The 17,829-nt window shown below is 41.2% G+C and overlaps 1 protein-coding gene across 4 annotated transcripts in view; it reads left to right on the top strand.

Moving 5' to 3' along the window:
- Positions 1–17,829, top strand: part of PPEF1 (protein phosphatase with EF-hand domain 1) — a 42,456-nt gene that overhangs the window by 7,781 nt on the left and 16,846 nt on the right. For 3 of the 4 annotated variants that reach the window (XM_074906542.1, XM_074906532.1, XM_074906526.1), the window contains exons 2-6: positions 3,606–3,793; positions 8,277–8,449; positions 9,222–9,273; positions 14,910–15,082; positions 16,829–16,943. In XM_074906542.1, the coding sequence (XP_074762643.1) occupies positions 3,751–3,793; positions 8,277–8,449; positions 9,222–9,273; positions 14,910–15,082; positions 16,829–16,943 (556 nt within the window). In that variant the 5' untranslated portion in view covers positions 3,606–3,750. The remainder of the gene's footprint in view (positions 1–3,605; positions 3,794–8,276; positions 8,450–9,221; positions 9,274–14,909; positions 15,083–16,828; positions 16,944–17,829) is intronic. The other variant, XM_074906552.1, reaches the window with a different exon arrangement.

Genomic DNA, 17,829 nt, shown 5'->3' with positions numbered 1-17,829 from the left:
GCCCCTGCCACTGGAAGCATCTACCCATCCATCCATCTGATCTTTATGGAGAAACCTGTCCCTATCTCATCACCTCTCCAAGCAGGGGTACCTTCTACAACAGGTTATAGGAGTTGATCATAACTACCTGTTCACAAATATGGTTGAGAAAGGGACGAGTAGGGAAAGGAGGCACGTTGCTGGAGATAGCCATTGAAACATCTTGCAGGGGAAGTAGCATAATAGTGGAAATCCCACCCCAACATAAATAAAGGTTTCATTCTTTATCAAAGGTAAGAAACAAATGAAATGAAGCAAGAATAAGAAATTGAAACCTAGTGGCTCTTATTTCTATGGCTTCCATATTCTCAGGCTTGACCTAGCTTACACTTGTCTGCCAGTAGCACAGCTTGACTCGTTAAAAGATAAGGTATGCTTGAAAGGATGGTTCTCTGCCCAAAGGACCTGCAGCCTGATTTCATTAAAAGTCAGCTATAAATCTTTACAAGATTTCCATTATTCTTGAGGCAGCCTGGTCTTTACATGACTGACAAACTGGAGGCATGATTGATTTTTGGCAGCACCTATTACATCCAGATCAAATGGTGCTGATTCATCATCTCTGTAAATCAGGCTCTTGACAGCTCAGGTTCTGAAAGCCAAATTTCTGAGCACTTGTTGCAGTGTAACCTTCAGTGACTCCTATCCAGAAAAAGAGCAGCATGTGCCACTCCGGCTTAGCTTGATGCATGTCTATTAGCGTGATTGAAATGACATTTTATTTTGCTTCAGTGGATGGGTTGTGTATTCAGTGCTTGTCCATCACAAAATTGCCTTCTTGCTGAACTGAGAGAAATGTAGTAATTTCTTCAAGTTATATCTAAAAATGGGAGAGACCACTGACTTGTAGAAATTGAATTGCTTTTTAGTGAACATGACAGATTCTCTCTTAAGAGTAAATAAGTAGTATAGTATCCAGAACATTATGTCCCAAATTCTCATCCACCTTCCTTGTATCTCTGAAGCCTTTTTCAATACCTTGGTAAGATCCCAGCTTCCTGTTTCATCAGCCAACATTTGGGGAAATTTTGTAATGGGAAATGATTCTTCGCTAGGTATTGCTACATTGCATAGTAAAGAGCTCACAGAAATGACTCTGTCATTTCAAATGCTTGATTTTCAACCTTCTTCCCCATGGAAGGCCTTTGGAGCAGATTTCTTCCTTTGGAGTGGCTCAATTAGGAGCAAGGAAGAGCCCTGGCCTGGGGGAGGCACTGGCTCTTTCCACAGTGGCTTGATCCCCCTATTCATGCTTCTTTATGTCGACAAGGGCAGAAAGTGAATTTGCTGGGCCTGGGTGGAGACCCTGCTTGTGGGGGTCTTCAGTGGGTGTGGCTAGTCTGGAGTCTTGACATGCAGGTTGGCAGCCCAGGATGGCTTTGTGGCCATCTGAGAAGCCATGGGGAAATAGGGTAGCAGTTTGAATGTTCGCTATGGCCCTTTTAGGATGCATATATTTGGGACTGAAGGTGATGATTATTCCCCTGCACAAGCTCTTTGAGGGCCTGATTTGGCCTTTTTAAGAGGTTTAATGATAGGATATATTTGTGCAAATTTTCTTCCAAGCTTTGAGTGTATGTTTCAGGCTTCATTTACTGCTATCACCATAAAACTTCTGCCCCTATGTCTCTATCTTTCTTATTTTTTTGCTCAAGGAGGTGCTAGAAGTCCATGAATTTAGAGATAGGTGGGGGAAGAGTGAGGATGACTGGGAGAAAAGCTTAAGTCGTTGAAAGTAGGGTGCAATAGTTATTCAGATCCCTGTTTCTTGGGTCAGCCCATTGTTTGCCCTGTCTTGGATGGAGTCCTGAGGGGCATGGTGGTTATGTTTGGGGCTCCTGTTGCCCAGATGCTGGGCACATGCTGACCAGCCCTCTAATGAAGATAGTCTTGCTGCAACATGATTTAGATTGTAAGATCTTTTTGCTCTTGGTTCTAGCCTTTAGATCACAATTCAAGTTGTGGCTGGCTGGTATGAGATGGACTAATGAATACTTGAGATTCTCCTAAGAGGGCAAGTGAGGAGATGGTATTCAGTAGAAAAATAGTTGTTTGGAGAGAAGACAAATTTGAGCTATTAGCAATGTCAGTGCTGTATTTGATGCTGTCACAGCCATTGATTGGTTCCAAATTAATGTTACAGTTGACTCAAAATTAATGTAACAGCACTTTTTTGATTTCATGCCAGCTCCTTTAGAGGGAGGAAAAACAGTCCATTGTGGAGAAAAAAAACCTAAAATCCTTCTTTCCTGAAAGAAGGTGGCAGACCAAGCTCACGTGTAGGATACCCTGGTGTTGTGGGACCCTGAAAAGCAGCCCCACAACTAAAAAAGTTGTGCAATATTAACATAACATCATGTAACATAACAAACATCACATAACATAGCATGGTACGTAATAATATGTAATAATATATAAAACCTGTAAATAGTCCCACAACAATAAATGTATTCTAACTATTGCAATTGAAAATAGGCTAGTTATGCATTTATGTTTTCCACTCTCTTATCCTCCTCCTATTTTTACTTCTGCTAGTAAAGCCAAAGGAAAAGAATGGTAGTTAAGCATTCATTTTATGCTGATGAATTTCTTCTTCGTTTTAGAACTCAAAAGAAAAAGAGTATCAATGAAACAAAACAACAAATGCGGTAATTTAGACATCAGACATGCTAGAGAGAAAAGTATTCCTGGAGACAGGGAGAGAGAGGGGTCAGTGTGATCATACAAGAAATCTTTAGCTAAAACAAAGTTCAGTCTCTCTAAGAGCATCAGTGACTTTCTTGTTACTCAGAAATTAACCCGTTTGTATCTCAGGGGAATTGTATTCATTTGAACTTGTTGATTAGGAAGTGTATTGCATTAGTAAGTGATACCATTTAGTGAAGAGCTGAGCAAGTGCCAGGAGAAAAGGCCAAAAGGCCACACTGCAAAATGTACTTTATTCATTTATTTAATGAAACCAAATCTTTTATTTAGAATGTTTCTATAGAAGTGCAACAGAAAATGTGATATTTTCTTTAAATGAAATCTGATAATGAAGCACTTTGCTATGCCACTGTCTCTCCTTGTAAATTTGGTGATGGTGACACTGAGAGATAAAGTGATAAATGGGGTGGTAGGGCAACTTTTCAAATCAGTAGAGTGTTAGTAGGGCTGATGTTTGGGGTTGTTTTAGCAGTAGTATCAGATGTAATTTAAAGTCCTTAAAATTCTACAGTTTCAATTTTCAAATCACAAGAATGAAGAGTGACGTGCCTCTGTAGTCCCTTGTCCCTAGTAGTAAGGCTTTAAATAGCTATGCTTCAGATTAAGAAATCAGTGTTGCATATCAGCTTTCAGCTAACATGTAAGGAGTAAGCTGTATTAATTACTGAGTTCATCTTCTTGAATGCAAATTGATAGTTATCAGATGTGAAAAAGAAACCTAGTATGGTTCATCAGGTCCAGTTTGTGTGGGATGTGCTGTACAGTAATTAGTTATGAGCTGTAGGTTCTTTAGATTCTGTGTTGTCAAACACTTTTTTTTTTTTTAATCTCTCTCTCCCTCCTGATCCTCTCCCTGTTAGGAGTGCTAGGAAGAGTCCAGGAGCCCAGAGGGGTATAATCCTCGTCACTGAAGGAACAACACAGGAAATGTGTGTGACACTAATAGCTGAGAGAAACATGCTTCGTATCTGCAGCAATTAAAACTTGGGCAGCATCGTTGGAACCATGGGGTGCAACAGTTCTGTAGCTTACAGAAGGTCAGAGAAAGGTGAGTGCTGCCTTTGTCTTCAGGGTCAGTGGTGGTTCTCTCTGTAACACCAGAAGATGATTGCAAGGTAGCATTTCCCCCCAGTCCTGTTTTCAAAATACTTGTTCAGGGAAAATTATTTGCTAATTATCTTCTTTTTAGAAGAGTGCCTAGCTTTTAGATGCTGGCTGAGGTCAGAAGGCAACTGTAGACCATCTCTAACATCTACAGATTGGGTTGGAAAATATTCACAGCATCAGGGACAGAGGCTAAATTTCAGCTGTGTTGTGATTGTTCAGTCACTGGCAAAGCATATGGGCTAAGGTATTGAGGGAGACCTTTTATACCCTTCCACTACACAAGATTCCTGGGCAAACTGACCTAAAAAAACTTCCTTGCTGCTTGGTGACCCCGGTTATGAAACAAGTGTAATAAAGCAGAGCTATTACAATGACTCAGAATCAGTTTTCTGCCATACCAAGTGCCTGGCCTGAAATTCTCTCTGACACTCACTGAGGCTGTCAATTGGAAGTCTCACGGTACCTGGTTAATTGTTCAATTAAAAGACTAATGCATCATCCCCCTGCTTTTAATTGTGCCACACCCTGGTATGAACACACCAGGCTTTGCACAGGTAAAGGTAAAAATCCTTTTGTTCCAGAATTGTCTCAGACCTTTGTTCAGACCCTTTGTGTTCTCTTTCGAGGTTTGTCTTTAAAGCACAATTTACAGGTCTGCCAAGAGCCATGTTACTGGCACTGTGCATAGTTTTAGGAGATGATTATGCTGAACAACCACGGTTGAAAAGAAAGGCTCTTTTTGGTTACAAGCCAGGACACAAGTCATAGGGAACTGGTGACTGAGAGGCAGAAGTGCTTAGTCATGGCTACAGGGATTCAAGCTGACTGGTTTAAGGGTAGCCCTCAGCTTTGTGAACACTACTGGATTGTCACAGCAGCATCAATGCTGTATTACAGCAGTGGAAGTAGAATGGAAACATCTGGAGTCCCAGACCCACGTTAACTGGGAAGCAGTCCTTCCTCTTCAGGTTTGCATGCTATGCATCTATGTACCTTGTGAGGCGTTGGACATGAGTTGGTTGGGAATATTTCTGAGGGTGCAAAAACTTGGAGTGGGCATGAGGACCGGCACTCTTTTCAGTCCACAACCATCAATACACGTTGGTGTGGAGCCAGACTTCACTACCCCAAAGTTGGCTTATGATTTTGTATGCTTCTTCAACAGTGTTTTGTCCTCTCCAGTTGCTGGATGGTATTCTTTCTGCATTTCAGCAGGAGTCAAATGATGCTGAACTGTCATTCTCTCAGCAGCCTGAGGCTGTATATCCCTCTAATGCATTAATAACATGAATTTAACAGGTACTTGTGGTGTAGAGACATTCTGCAACTGGTAATAATTTCTTTTACAGATGCAGTTTAGCCTGGTATGAAAATCATGTTCTGATTCAGCCCTGAATATAACAGCACTGTAATAAGCACAATTAAAAAAAAAAAATGGCAGGAAATATTCTGTTAGATTTGCAACATTAACCGTAGTGGTTGATACATATTTGTCTTACGTGATACCAGTGGAACTGTGCTGTGTTAAGTGCTTAGGACCATTAAGCAACCTGGGGGGGGCTTTAATGGGAAGTTTAATGGTTCTGATGCTGGAAAACAGTTTCTGTGCTGGTGGCTTTGCCCCTTAGGTACTTCTCTAAACAGAAAAGTTGATGACGGCCTTGCTGTGATGTGTCAGGCTTTCAGGTCTGTGATGCTGAGGAATTCCAGAAAGGACAGAAAAGAAGAGGGATCTCAGAGTTTATGCAGAGTACAATGGATGCTCTTAGTCCTATAAGGATTACATTTCCTTTAGGCAGAAGGATTCTTTTAGGATGGATGCAATATCTGTACGATGGGAATCTTTACTGTTTGTGGCCTTGTCTGGTAGAAAACTACCAGTTTAACTATACTGTATACTTATTAATGGTAAAATAAGGAAACATGCTATTATGGCACCTGTAAGCATTTTTATTAAAAAGCTTCTTTAATGTTATAAATTTTTTAATAGAATCACTTTTTCATGGAGGCTTTTCTTTACCTGTGTAACTGTCAGTTTAAGAAAAAAATCACTCTCACTCAGAGGTGCTGCTCATCCTAGTCTCAAAATTCCCGGTATTTGTGAACAGCTGAAATAATTGACTAAACTGTTGTCCCTCTACTACAAAGCTTTGCAGGGAGAAAAAACCATTAGTATTAATTGTTGGCTGTTATTTCTTGTTTTGTTTTGTTTTTCAGTATCAACTGCAACAAAATAAAATCATATTTGTGTTAAGACATTAGTGTTGGTTTTAGTTTCCTCTGTTACTATTTTTCATGATTTTGTAGTGCTGTGCAGTGGTGAATGTGTCAAACTCGGGAATTCAAGAGAATGTCTCAGTTTTGTTTCTGTTCCTCTGCTCAGAAATGAACTCTAGTTCTTGGGAGTGTCAGGAACTAAGATCAGTGTATTCTTTTGGTCCTTGCACCTTCGATAGAATTGCCCTGCAGCTGCTTTGACTTGTTCCCCCATGATCAGAAGCATAAAGACTTTTTCCTGTGTCCTATGTCGAGCTATTCATGGTTGAGTTCCTTAGGAAACTCCTTGAAGTGAGGTGTTAGCTGCAGGACTGGAGGCAAAGGCTTGACATTTCTGTCTACTTAATTTACTGGTATCCTGTGGAGAGTAGAGGGAAAAAGAGGTAAGGAATGAGTCAAGAAAGAATTATGTTCAACTTTAAGTGAGTAAATGTGACATGTCTTGAGAGCAGCCTCCTACCTTACTTTATTTTTTGTTGCCAGGCAAGAATAGGGTGGTGGCTATGTGGTTGCACTGGGACAGGTGTAGGATCCAGTACCCCTGCACTCTGTCTTCCTCTTGCTGTTATGCAGTGATGCATGTAATGCCTCTTGACTGCCCCTGCTAGTGCTCTCATAATTTAACCAAAAGACTAGATTTGAATTTGCTATTACTTCAGCTGCTCCATCTACAAGGCAGTAGCTGCATTTTGTTCTGATTTTGTATAGTAAATGGTGTCCTCCTCTGGATGTCCTCCTTATAAATCCATACTTACATATGCCCTGAGTATCTGAAATGTGCATTTATTCCTCTCTACTGATTTTAAAAAAAACAGTTAACAAGTGACAGAGGAATGATTTTCTCAAAGTTAGTTGATCTTTCTGGATAAGAGCCCTTAGAGCGCTAGAGAGACACAGCTCTGTGAAACAGTGGAAGTTACTGCTCATCTGTTCCTCCTCTCCCAAGCTCATGGTTATTTCAGGCTGAGCACAGCCCCTGCAGCCTTTGGCTTTCACTCCTTACTCCACATCTGTCGGAGCTGCAGTGATCACCTGTAATGCTGAGGACAAGACTGCCCATCTTCCTGCTGGCAGTGCTACTGCCATCCACATTTCGTGCCCTGGCTCCTTAGAGCTGCTGCCCTTCCCTTTGGGTGTGAGGAGTAGCAGGCAGGATTGTCAGCATGGTGGGGAGGGGTCAAGTGGGCATCAGATCCTGCCGCTCCTGTCCTCCTGCACAGCTCTCGCTGGTGGCAGCTGTTCACGCAGCACTAACTGCTTGACATGGGTGTGAGGAGCTTTCCCCACAGGACAATGCCTACCCCAGGATTTCTTTGTACAGGTGTTCTGCTTGATAAACTTGTAACTGAGCAGCTAAGGGAATGTGATCTGTTTGGGGCATGGGTGGGGCCTATAGGCAGCAGGCCCTTTATTCTAGGCTGCAATCTTGGTGATTGTCCTTCAGTGAAGTTTCCATCAGTTTTCCAGACTGGAACGATGGTAGACATGACTTTTTAAAGTGCTGAGTGGGGTGTGTATTCAGCATATTGTCCAAAATGGTCTTCTGACATGTCCCATTGAAGTCTTGGGGTGAGTGTTCCTTTGTTCAAACTAGCCAAAGATACACCTGTGTGTCTTTTGGCACATCTATTTAAGCAACATATTCTGCCCTTCAGTACCATTGTTATTATTTATCCTAAAGTTTGAATTTTACTGTTTTGCTGATACCTCTGTGCAGGCAAAAGTTTTCTGTTAAAAGAGGCTGTTACAAACTCTGTCATTACACAATGTTCATGTTACGGCTTGCAAAGTCTAAAGCTTTTTACTGCAGGTTGCTAAAGAAATATATTTTTTTGGTAGGCCAAAACTGCTCTTCTTCCTTTCCTCACATTCCCAAAACCCGTGCACTGCCCATCAGCTGAACATGGCTGGCTTCTTACATGGGTGCTGTCTTCAGGACAGTGAAATGAGGCAGGTTTCTAACAATATAGGCCTGAGCAAATCATCTAGTTTGGGATCTGTCTCTGAAGAAAGAAACAAATATTAGAAAATGTTTTTTCAGTCTCACTTTTACAGAGTTTCATTTTAATGTCGACTGTGCATAACGGGCAGAATTTGTCATCTGTCTGCAAAATTCTGAAAAGGTGGCACATGTGTTTTCATTGTAGATTACACCGCATCCATGTGTACTCCCTTACTTTCTGTTTTGACAGCCATTAGAGCTGCTATCCTCATCCAGAACTGGTACCGCTTTACAAAGGCCCGGCTAGAGACAAGGCGCCGCTATTCTCTGAGTATCTTTCAGTCAATCGAATATGCTGATGAGCAAGATCAACTCCAGGTTTGTAATTTTCACTTCTTCCTGTACAAGCAGTTCTGTTATCCCCAAAGGACTGAAGCTACACATAAACAGAAAGGATATGTGGTTATTTCTCCCCACAAAGCTGTGTCCTGTATGATAAAAGTGATTCCCTGCCTTGCACATGAACTAATTAAGTTGTGTGTATACAGACATATATATATATATAACTACGCAAGCAGCAGGACACCATTCTGGCTGTACAACCATATCTAGGTTAGAGGTTCCTGTGGAACAGCTCTGTTAGCCAGGGATTACAGGTCATCTTAACCATGGCTGTGAGGCAAGATATGTGCAATAGAGATATCTGTGTCTCAGCACATCAGTACAGGTGGTTAGGAACTTCCCGGGCTTTGTGTTCATCCTAGCATCAGGGTCTAAAGTCAGTTCAGTGCGCTGTAGGAGTATCTTTCTATTGACTACAAAGGAGGTCTAGGCAAGTAGTGTGGGTGATGGGCAAGATGAATTACACTCAAAATTGTCAGCAGCATTGATACGGCTGTGGGACTTTTTAAGTATTCATCTAGCATCAACCTGCTAATTCATAGCAAAGAAGGAAAGGAGTAAACCATTTCTGTAGAAGGATACAAGTTGCATCGTTATTGCAGGCTGATGCTATGGGAACATGCAGTAGTGTCTTAGATCCGCTTAATTGGAAATAGCTAGTTTAGTAAGTAAAGTAAGGAAAAAGAATGTTAGTGCTTGTTGGATCCCCTAAACTAATGAGTATGTGTTTGTTCTTTTCCATACTCAGCTAGCCAACTTTTTTACATTCATGCTGGATCACTGTACTCATCCTGATTCAGGTAAGGATAAAAATCAAAGTAATATGGAGATTCTGTTTAAAAACCTGATGGAAAGTTAATTTTCAATGTGATGCTTAAAGCCTATAGCATGTGCTGGGGCTGAAGTTTGATTTCTCAAATGCTATAATAAGAATTTGTTCCTGTAAGTGTTGACTTTGCTCAATATCTACTCAGTGAGTCAAGATGTAAGGCAGAACAGACACCTGTTGTCCTTATGGGAATATTCAAAGGTGCTCAGAGTGCTTTCTTATATGTTACTTAAGCTGTTCTCCTGGTAGACTTACTGACTTCAATTTTCCCAGCTTTCTGTGCATGTTTTCTTAAACTATGAGATGTGATTATCCAGAAAGACTGTGTCTAGTTGGTTTAGGGCAGGTGTAATTGAAGAAGTTGCTCTTCTTTTTTTTTTTTTTTTTTTTTTTTTTCCCCCGAAGCATGTCTGGACCATTTTTTAATGTAGTTTTGTTCTAGATTTCACTGCAAAACATATATCAATATGTGAGTGATTAAAAATGAAATAAATTTAAGCTGCTGGAAATGAATATTTAAAAAACATCTCAGTTAAAGCTCAGTTATTCAAAGAATAAGCTTTACTTTTTGACCTTTTTTTTGATCCTTGGACAAAACTTACTTTTGAAGTCAAGCTCAACAGAAGGACAGACTTGAAAGTGTTTCCAAAGTCCAGAAAACAAACATGACTTCTCTGAACAAATTGAGAATAGATCTAATTCCAACAGAGTTAAAAAGGAGGCTGTCTCCTTCTTATTGAATTACAAGAGAGTGTTCTTTCTCTTTCATCTGGTCCAGCCACAGGTTATTCCAATTAAAATTTGCACAAGACACTTTGATATCAGGATAAAAACACCATCAAAACCATAAGTGGTTCAGTGTTCTAATGACAACCATTAGAAATGGCAATTTTTCTCTCTTAAATACTTTAGAGTGCTTAATGCGCTCTGTGCTCTGCAGAAAAAGAAATTATCTTTGAGCCTTGCTCCAACGCCAAGGCAGATGATACTATAGCCCTTCCTTTGATTTTTTTCCATTACCCCACTGTATTCTGAAAAAAAAAAATCTGCTTTAGTCATTTAACGTCCTAGGAAGAAATTGGCAGACTTAAAGAAAATCAGACACTGCTCACTTCATGTACTTCTACATGCTGACAGCACACCTCAGTTCAGCTTTTCCACCTGAGTGGGAGATAATAGTGCTAGGCCTGAGATTTGAAAAAATAGTGTTAATCTCTATTTTCATTAAAAGGGAGTTTTACAGCTGCTCATTGTAGATATGATTTATCCACTGTGTCTATTGACTGATAGAACAAAGGTGAGGTGCCTCAGGTGACTTGCTCAGGTTCAGGACATGGCTGGTACAGGCACACTGCTAGATGCATAGGCTGTCTGCGGGCAGATGGAGATCCAGGCTCCGCCTGTTCACCCGCAAGGACTGAGGGTACTGTGGGCTGCCTCCATCACCACTGTGCAGGTGACTTGTTTCCTTGTCTTGCAGATATTGAGAGTTGCAGATGTGGTTAAGGCTGGAACACATGATAAAGTGTTTGGTTAATGGCAAAGCTCCCCTTTGTCTTGCTTCCTTAAAACTTTCATCTGTTAGGACTGAAGTTGTTAAGACTTGATAAATGCTTCAAGAGCTTTATTTTTGTCTTGGTTTGTTATTTCCCCCTTTTTAACACCCTGTGTTACAGATATCAGAACCCAGAATGAAATGCAAGGTACATGTATAATAGAGAGACGGCTGAGGCCGCCTATGCAAAGGAGCTTATTTAGGGTTTTTTTTGAGAAATTCCATATATCAAATTTGTGTTGTCTAGGTTGTGGCTATGCTTGTCCAACTACTGCTTATGTGCATTCTTTACTTCAAGCTTTTCATTGCTTGCCCCTCTACCCATGCTAGCCCCCCTGATTTAAGAAAAATCAGTGCTGAATAGAGTGATACTTAATGAACTGCTTGCACTTCTGCTGAATCATGGTCTTGAGCTGTGAGCCACGGATGAGTGTTAACACTGCAAGCAGACAGGCTACAAAGTGGCTTTGCTATTCCCAAGCATTTTCTAAAACCCACGATGCTCTGCCTTTTTTTTATCAGTATATGCTCACTTAAATTAGAGTGATAGCATGTGGTCCAAAAGCTCTCTCCAAGAAGATAGTATATAATATTCTTACCAGAGAATAGGCTCCCTGTTCATCACAGTATGTGATGAGAAAGCTAACTCAAGATTTTGTGATCTGTGTTTTTCCTTACATTGTAAACCACTCAGTCTCCACTATTCATCTTGTCACTTTCCTGTTTTTAATCTTTTTCAGAATGTTTTTCAAAGAAAGCAGCCACCATCTCATTAGCACAGTGGTGTTTTTGATGTGATTGTTTATCTGTTGTACCCTGAAGCTTTTTTTATCCTCTCATCCTGCTTAAGATGTCAGTGCAGTTTAAGTTGTGATTGGAATATTATATAGCTGTGCATCTTGTTCTTATTCTGCTTCCGATTAAAAGCTGTTTTCCAAGGGTTTGTGGGAAGTAAGAATTAAAGCCTTTCCCACCTTACACTTTTCTCCCTCCTGCCCTGAAAAAATCTGCGTACCTACTCAGCCTTTCAATGGAAAGATCTCTGGTCAGAGAAAGCTGGAAACTGCTTTTCTGCTCACTCTTACATGGGCACATTGAGGGTGAGAAGGCTGCAAACATGTCCTGGACAAAGTGTTGGGACTGGGAGCCTGAGGCACCCCTGGCTGTGCCTCTCATGATCACCAGGGCAGGAGCCATACCTCCTTGCAGCCTTCCTTCAAAAGGGAACAACAAAAAAAAAAATGCTGTTTTCTGCAGTTTCACGCCCCATAATGCCTCTGTTTACAGCAGTAACAGGCTTCCAGGGCTTTTTGCATCATTCTTGCAGTGGTGCATAAGACACAGCTGGTTGCAGTTTACAGCACCAGGAGTGGAGGGAAGGAATAAATGCTTGGAGTGTTACAGAAATCTTCATCCTTTTAGGGGGCTCAAGGTCCATCTGGCTTTGACCTGATGGCTGGGGATCAGTGTCTGGCAGATGTAAGAGCACTCCTCAGGAGTCAGAGGTGCTCTCAGGTACCCCAGTGGTTAGTCTGAAGGTGCACAGATGGTGGCAGAACAGAGAGCTTATTTCAGAGCTGCAGAGGTAGCTAATTCCCTGTTACCCCAACAGTGAGTACATCCTTGGCAGTGGCATCTTTGACTTGTCTTAAACACCTCCCATGGCAAGATGGTCTTGTCAGGAGAATCAGGACCCTGGGCTTTCTGTGGCCAAACGGAGTCCATATAGCTCTGGGCTTTCATGTTTAACCTGGAATATGGCTGTTGCCTTGTACAGTGGTTGTGTGGGGTCTGCTAATAGCACAGGCTCAACTCACTGAGCTTGGGCTTGACCTCTAGTGTCAAGAGTACAAAGCAGGTCATTCCCTGTGCTCCTTGTAGTCAGTAGAGACATGCAGGTGCTGCCAGAGGGTATTTCATTCTGTCTTAAGGCATGTGCCTGAACAAGGCATGCTGAGAGTTTTCATTCCTGTCTTTCAATATGGACTGAAAGAGCCTTGACAGCTCCGACTAGAAGATGACTAAAATGAGAGGGTTGCCAAATCCTTCAGAATTAGTCCTGCATGGGGCTTGTGGTGAGCTGGGGTACTTGTCAGCCAGCGTGCTAATCCCCAGGCTGCATTAGGGCATCCATTACAGACTGCTTTGAGACAAGACAGACATCCTGTGCAGGAAAGAGCCTTAAAATCCAGCTGAAAGCATGCCTGAGGAGACGTAAGCGCACTCTAAGGCTAATGACCATGACTGGCTTTTGACAACTCATCCAGAAGTGGAAAATGAGGTGTACTTTGCAGAGATCCACCCTACGGGGAAGGAGATTGGGTTTCCCAGCCTGGGCATATGCCAAAAAGGAAGCAAGGCTGTGAGGAAGGTAGGTTCATGTTTAAAGGTAGAGGGTTGAGTAGCCTGCTGTGTGCAGGAAGGGAGAGCCAGAGTAGGAGCAGGCACAGGCAGGTGTCTGCCTGGCTTGAAATGCTGGGGAGACCAGTGACTCTGAAGGCGTTGTGTCAGGTGAGGAGAGCCTCTGGATAGAACAGGCAAGCAATGAGGAATTGGAGTGGTCTGATGGCACTGGCTCCGTGCTCTGCAGCCACCCACTTCCTGAGAGGTATGGCACAGAGGGAAGTGCCGCCCAGAGACCTGCTCCTAGAGCTGGACCAAGACTTGGTGCAGATGTGCTTGGCTGATCAGCATGTGGGAAGCAGCAATTTCAGTCCATGGGTGATGTTCTGGCGTCTGGCCACACAAGCTGTAACTGTGGTGGAAGACTGCAAAACAGACTGTACTTGGTGGAAAAGGTGAACCCTCAGCGCCTTTCTGTTACCTGATGCCTTAATTAATTTACATGGCTGTACACTGAATGTGCTAATCAGCTCACAACAGATGAGCTGATAAAGAAAGGGTTTTTTTTTTAATCCAGAGCTGATTAAAAGTGTATCTTTATCTGTTTCCTTAATATGGATTTTATCCAGTTACAAGACAAGTTGGCCTTTATGAGTCTCATAATTTAAGAGGCCACATGCTAGTTCTGGCCACTGTGAGTTTTGAGTCACAGCCACAGGTATTCCTCCAGCAATAAATAATACATTTTTATTTCCAGTTGCATCTAATCAAGGTTACAGAAAACTTACCTGTAGCCCAGCAACTTTGTTTACAACAATCATCTCACAAGAGCAACTCTGCAACAACAGGTTCCAGAACACTGTCCTCTAGGGTCTGGTATTCTCTTTTAGAATAATGCATGATAAAGACAATCTGCAAGAAGAAAACACTGAAATCTACTGTTCACTCAGTTACATTTCAGGGGTATGTCAAGAAAATACTGGATTGAAACAATTAGCAATGTTCCTGCTTCCTCTATGTTCCAGGAAAATTAGAAGCTGTGCTCTACTTTACTGCAGTGTTTTTGTTTATTTCATCCAGTAGTTTTATGGCAGCCAACCAAAAGCAGGCATTGTCTCCTAGTCATGTCAGAAAGGAGTGCTTTGCAATCCACTGTGAATAAATAGGATTTTTTTGATGACTTTTTAAATAATCACTGACCTGCTAGTATTTAGCCTAAAAATTTTATGTAGAAAATAAAAGCAATAGAAAGTGAATCTTTAAAACCTGTATTAAAACTGTAATATTGAACTTTAAACAGATGATGGTCATTGAATGATCAGCCTTGACTTTTGCATCTCCTTGCTTTGTGGGGGGAGGAGAAGAAAGTCTGCAACAGATTTTGTTTCTCACTACCTATGAGAGCAGATTGCTTCACAACTTCAGTGCAAAATGTTTTGCATCCTGACCACAGCTACTGGCTGTTGGGACAGAGTTTTTTGCCTGTTTTTTTCATTTGGTTGTTTTCTGCCTGTTTGTTTGTTTTTAGTATTGTGAAACAATCTGGGGAGACCTGGAGCTCTTTCATAATACAAGGCAGGATTTAGCCACTCTAATCCTGCATCAAGTAAAGCATCAGTTACAGTCAGTCAGTTCTGGTCATGCTGTTACAGCCCTGTGGGGGACTGATGGAGTGTCTACATCATTGTTTTTCTTCTCTCTTGTTCCAGTTTCTCACATTCTCACCAGCCCTGCTGTTTCTCAGGTTGTGGATGAAGGCTTATCTTTGACAGAATTTGAAAATAAAATTGATGTTCCAGACTCCTATTATGGACCACGACTCTCATTCCCCCTTACTGTTGAAGATGCCAATGCTCTTCTGCATGCTTTCAGGAATGAACAGGTAAGTTGCAACTAGTTTGATTTCTTTTTACTTATTTTACATCTATGTTGAATTGTAGCTCCACAATCAGTTGAATCCAATGTAAGGCTAAACTGGTGCCTGAAGAGATATTTCACCCTTCTTTTCCATCCCGTTACCCTTTCCTGCTAGCCCCATGTGATCGTACAGGTGAACTGCCTTGGGAAATCGATCTGGCTGGAAGCTAACTCAACAAAATCAGAAGCAGTCAATTCTCAGCCAAGCCAGTTCCCAGATTTGATTCACTACTTAGCTGCATGACCGCCAGAGCCAGCATTGGGGAGAGGGCAGAGACTGGTGGGGACCTTATCCTCTAGCACTGGGATTACAGTGATCGTGAAATGGGGAACCCTTAGAAGCTGTAAAGCAGGAGTTATCAGTGAGGGTGAAGGACTGGGGAAGGTGTCCTAAGGTAGCTTAGAAACCAGTTATCAACTTTATCTGCATTAAAAGTACTCCTTATGTGGTCCTTTTTATTTGTCCCCCACCCATTCTTTTTAGAGGAGTTGAGGTGTAAGGGTTAATCACCTCTTTCCAGTGTGCAAGACGCCACCATAATGGGAGAGTGAGTATAAAGTTTATTTATAAAGTATAAAATTAAAATATATATCACTAATATAGTAGAACAGGGTGGTAGCACAAATCTCAGGAGCTTGCTGTCTGCAGCTGCCAAGGCACTAATTTTGCTGATTCTCTGTGTTCCTGAGCAAGCCCCTTTGCTGCCCTCTTACAAGATGAGGGAAGGCATTACATAGCACAGCTTTGTTTGAATTTGTGGGCATTTGTGCTTAACAATATATAAAGGATAATGGTAATGTATATAAAGGATAAGGGTCTATATTTCTTTTTAATGTACTAAATAAAAGTGGTTGGGGCTTTTTTCTGTAATTTTCTGTGGAGGCTGATCTTAAAGTAGCAAAGTATAAAGCACATGATAAATGAGGCCACCCAGACTTCTCCCATACTGTCAGCTCTCTCTTTTCTTACTATGGTTGGCATTTTATTAAGGAAATTATTATATGTAATGGGCCTTTTTTGTTTGCTTTGTAAACATGAATCTTGAAAAGTCAGTCTGTAGCTCATTTGTCTCCTCTACCAAATTCCCTCGGAGATGTGTTTGAATTAAAAGCCTTAAAAATCACTGACTGACAAAATTTTCGTAAAACCATTAGCAGAGAAGACCAGAAGCTTCAATGTTGCGTTGTCATAACGTCTTCACAGTGAGCAGGAAGATAACTCTTACCAAGGCAAGCCTTGCTGGAGTTTCCCTCTCATTATTTTTGCAATTTCCTGAAATATCATTTTATAGCCTTTGAGGTTTTTTTGGTTGATTTGTGGTTTTGGGTTTTTTACTCACAGCTAGAACTGCATCCTTTTTTTTCTTCCAGTTACTTTTAACAGATGAGCTTGTGCAATGATTATCTGAGTGCTGTATAACCCAGTCTTTTATCCTTTCTGTAGATGGGAAGAGTAGAAACAGTACACTAGAAATAAAATGGGAAAATATATAAAGCAAATTCGTTACAGGCTCCATATTCATTCACTGGAAAGCAAGTGCAGAGTTGAACACTCCTAATTCCCAGCACTAAACCATACAGTCTGTAATCATGTCTGGAGGTCTGTAGTATAAATAATCTTGGCAATATATGTCTGATATTAATACAGCAGACAGACGTATTGCTGCTTCTAATAAGTCTTCTTTTTCTCCATGCATTTGTTTTCTCACAGCTGCTTCATGCCCGCTATGTACTGCAGCTGCTATGTGAAACTAGGAGGGTTCTCAAGGAGATGCCAAATATCACCCATCTTTCAACTTCTTACTCCAAGGAGATAACTGTCTGTGGTAAGGCACCAGAGAAGATAAATGCTTTGGCCTATGGTTTGGTATTCTAAGCGGTTAGAGAATGATGCAGATATTTCCAAATGTTGCCATTACAAGAAAGTTTTTTTTTTCCCTTCTTCCCCCCCCCAATGAATAAATTGGAACAAATAAAAAAATAAGGTTCCTGAGTCACATTAAATGTATTTTAAGAAAGTCCCTCACCTCCTCTTTCATTTTCTCATTAAACATTTCTGAATGAGTCTGTATTAATTCAGGTAACACTGCAGAGTAGCTTAAATATTCCTGCACTTCCATCTCTAAAATACCACCAAGTATTTTGATCACTGGCTGCAAGTCTCAGTACTTTCTCCTCTTACTGAGAAAAAGGCTTTACCATCATAATTTACTCAGTCATGATTTTAATGAGGGCTTAGTAGGGGTGGCAAACAAGACCTTTCATTGACAGCATCACTATCTAGAATAAATTGGAAGTATAATAAACCCTTATTTCTGAAGGGACCCAAGAATATGGATCAGTCTTTATACAACCAACAAGTTAGTCTCACAGAATGATGTGATGTGTCACAAGGTAAAGAACTAAGAGCTCATTGCCCATCTATTTTGTTAGGCTTTTGTAAATTATGGATAAAGGGATGAAGTATCCTCACTGGCCAGAGAATGAAGTAGCTGCAAAACAGAACAGTTAACTCTTGACAGCTAGCAGTGTGTGCTGTGTGTAAAGCGGTATAAGAAAGGATACTATGACACATGCAAAACAACGTTTTTAAAGATGTGGTTATGCATCTACTTTGATTGTCAGGAACAGGTTTGTTTAAATGAGGTTTTGTATAAATAATAATTTGTTAAGCAAACCAACAAAACCTCTCTCCAAACCAAGGACACACAG

The sequence above is a fragment of the Athene noctua genome, chromosome 1 (assembly GCF_965140245.1).
Source record: "Athene noctua chromosome 1, bAthNoc1.hap1.1, whole genome shotgun sequence".
Lineage (NCBI taxonomy): Eukaryota > Metazoa > Chordata > Aves > Strigiformes > Strigidae > Athene > Athene noctua.
This window is presented reverse-complemented; position numbering and strand designations above follow the sequence as displayed.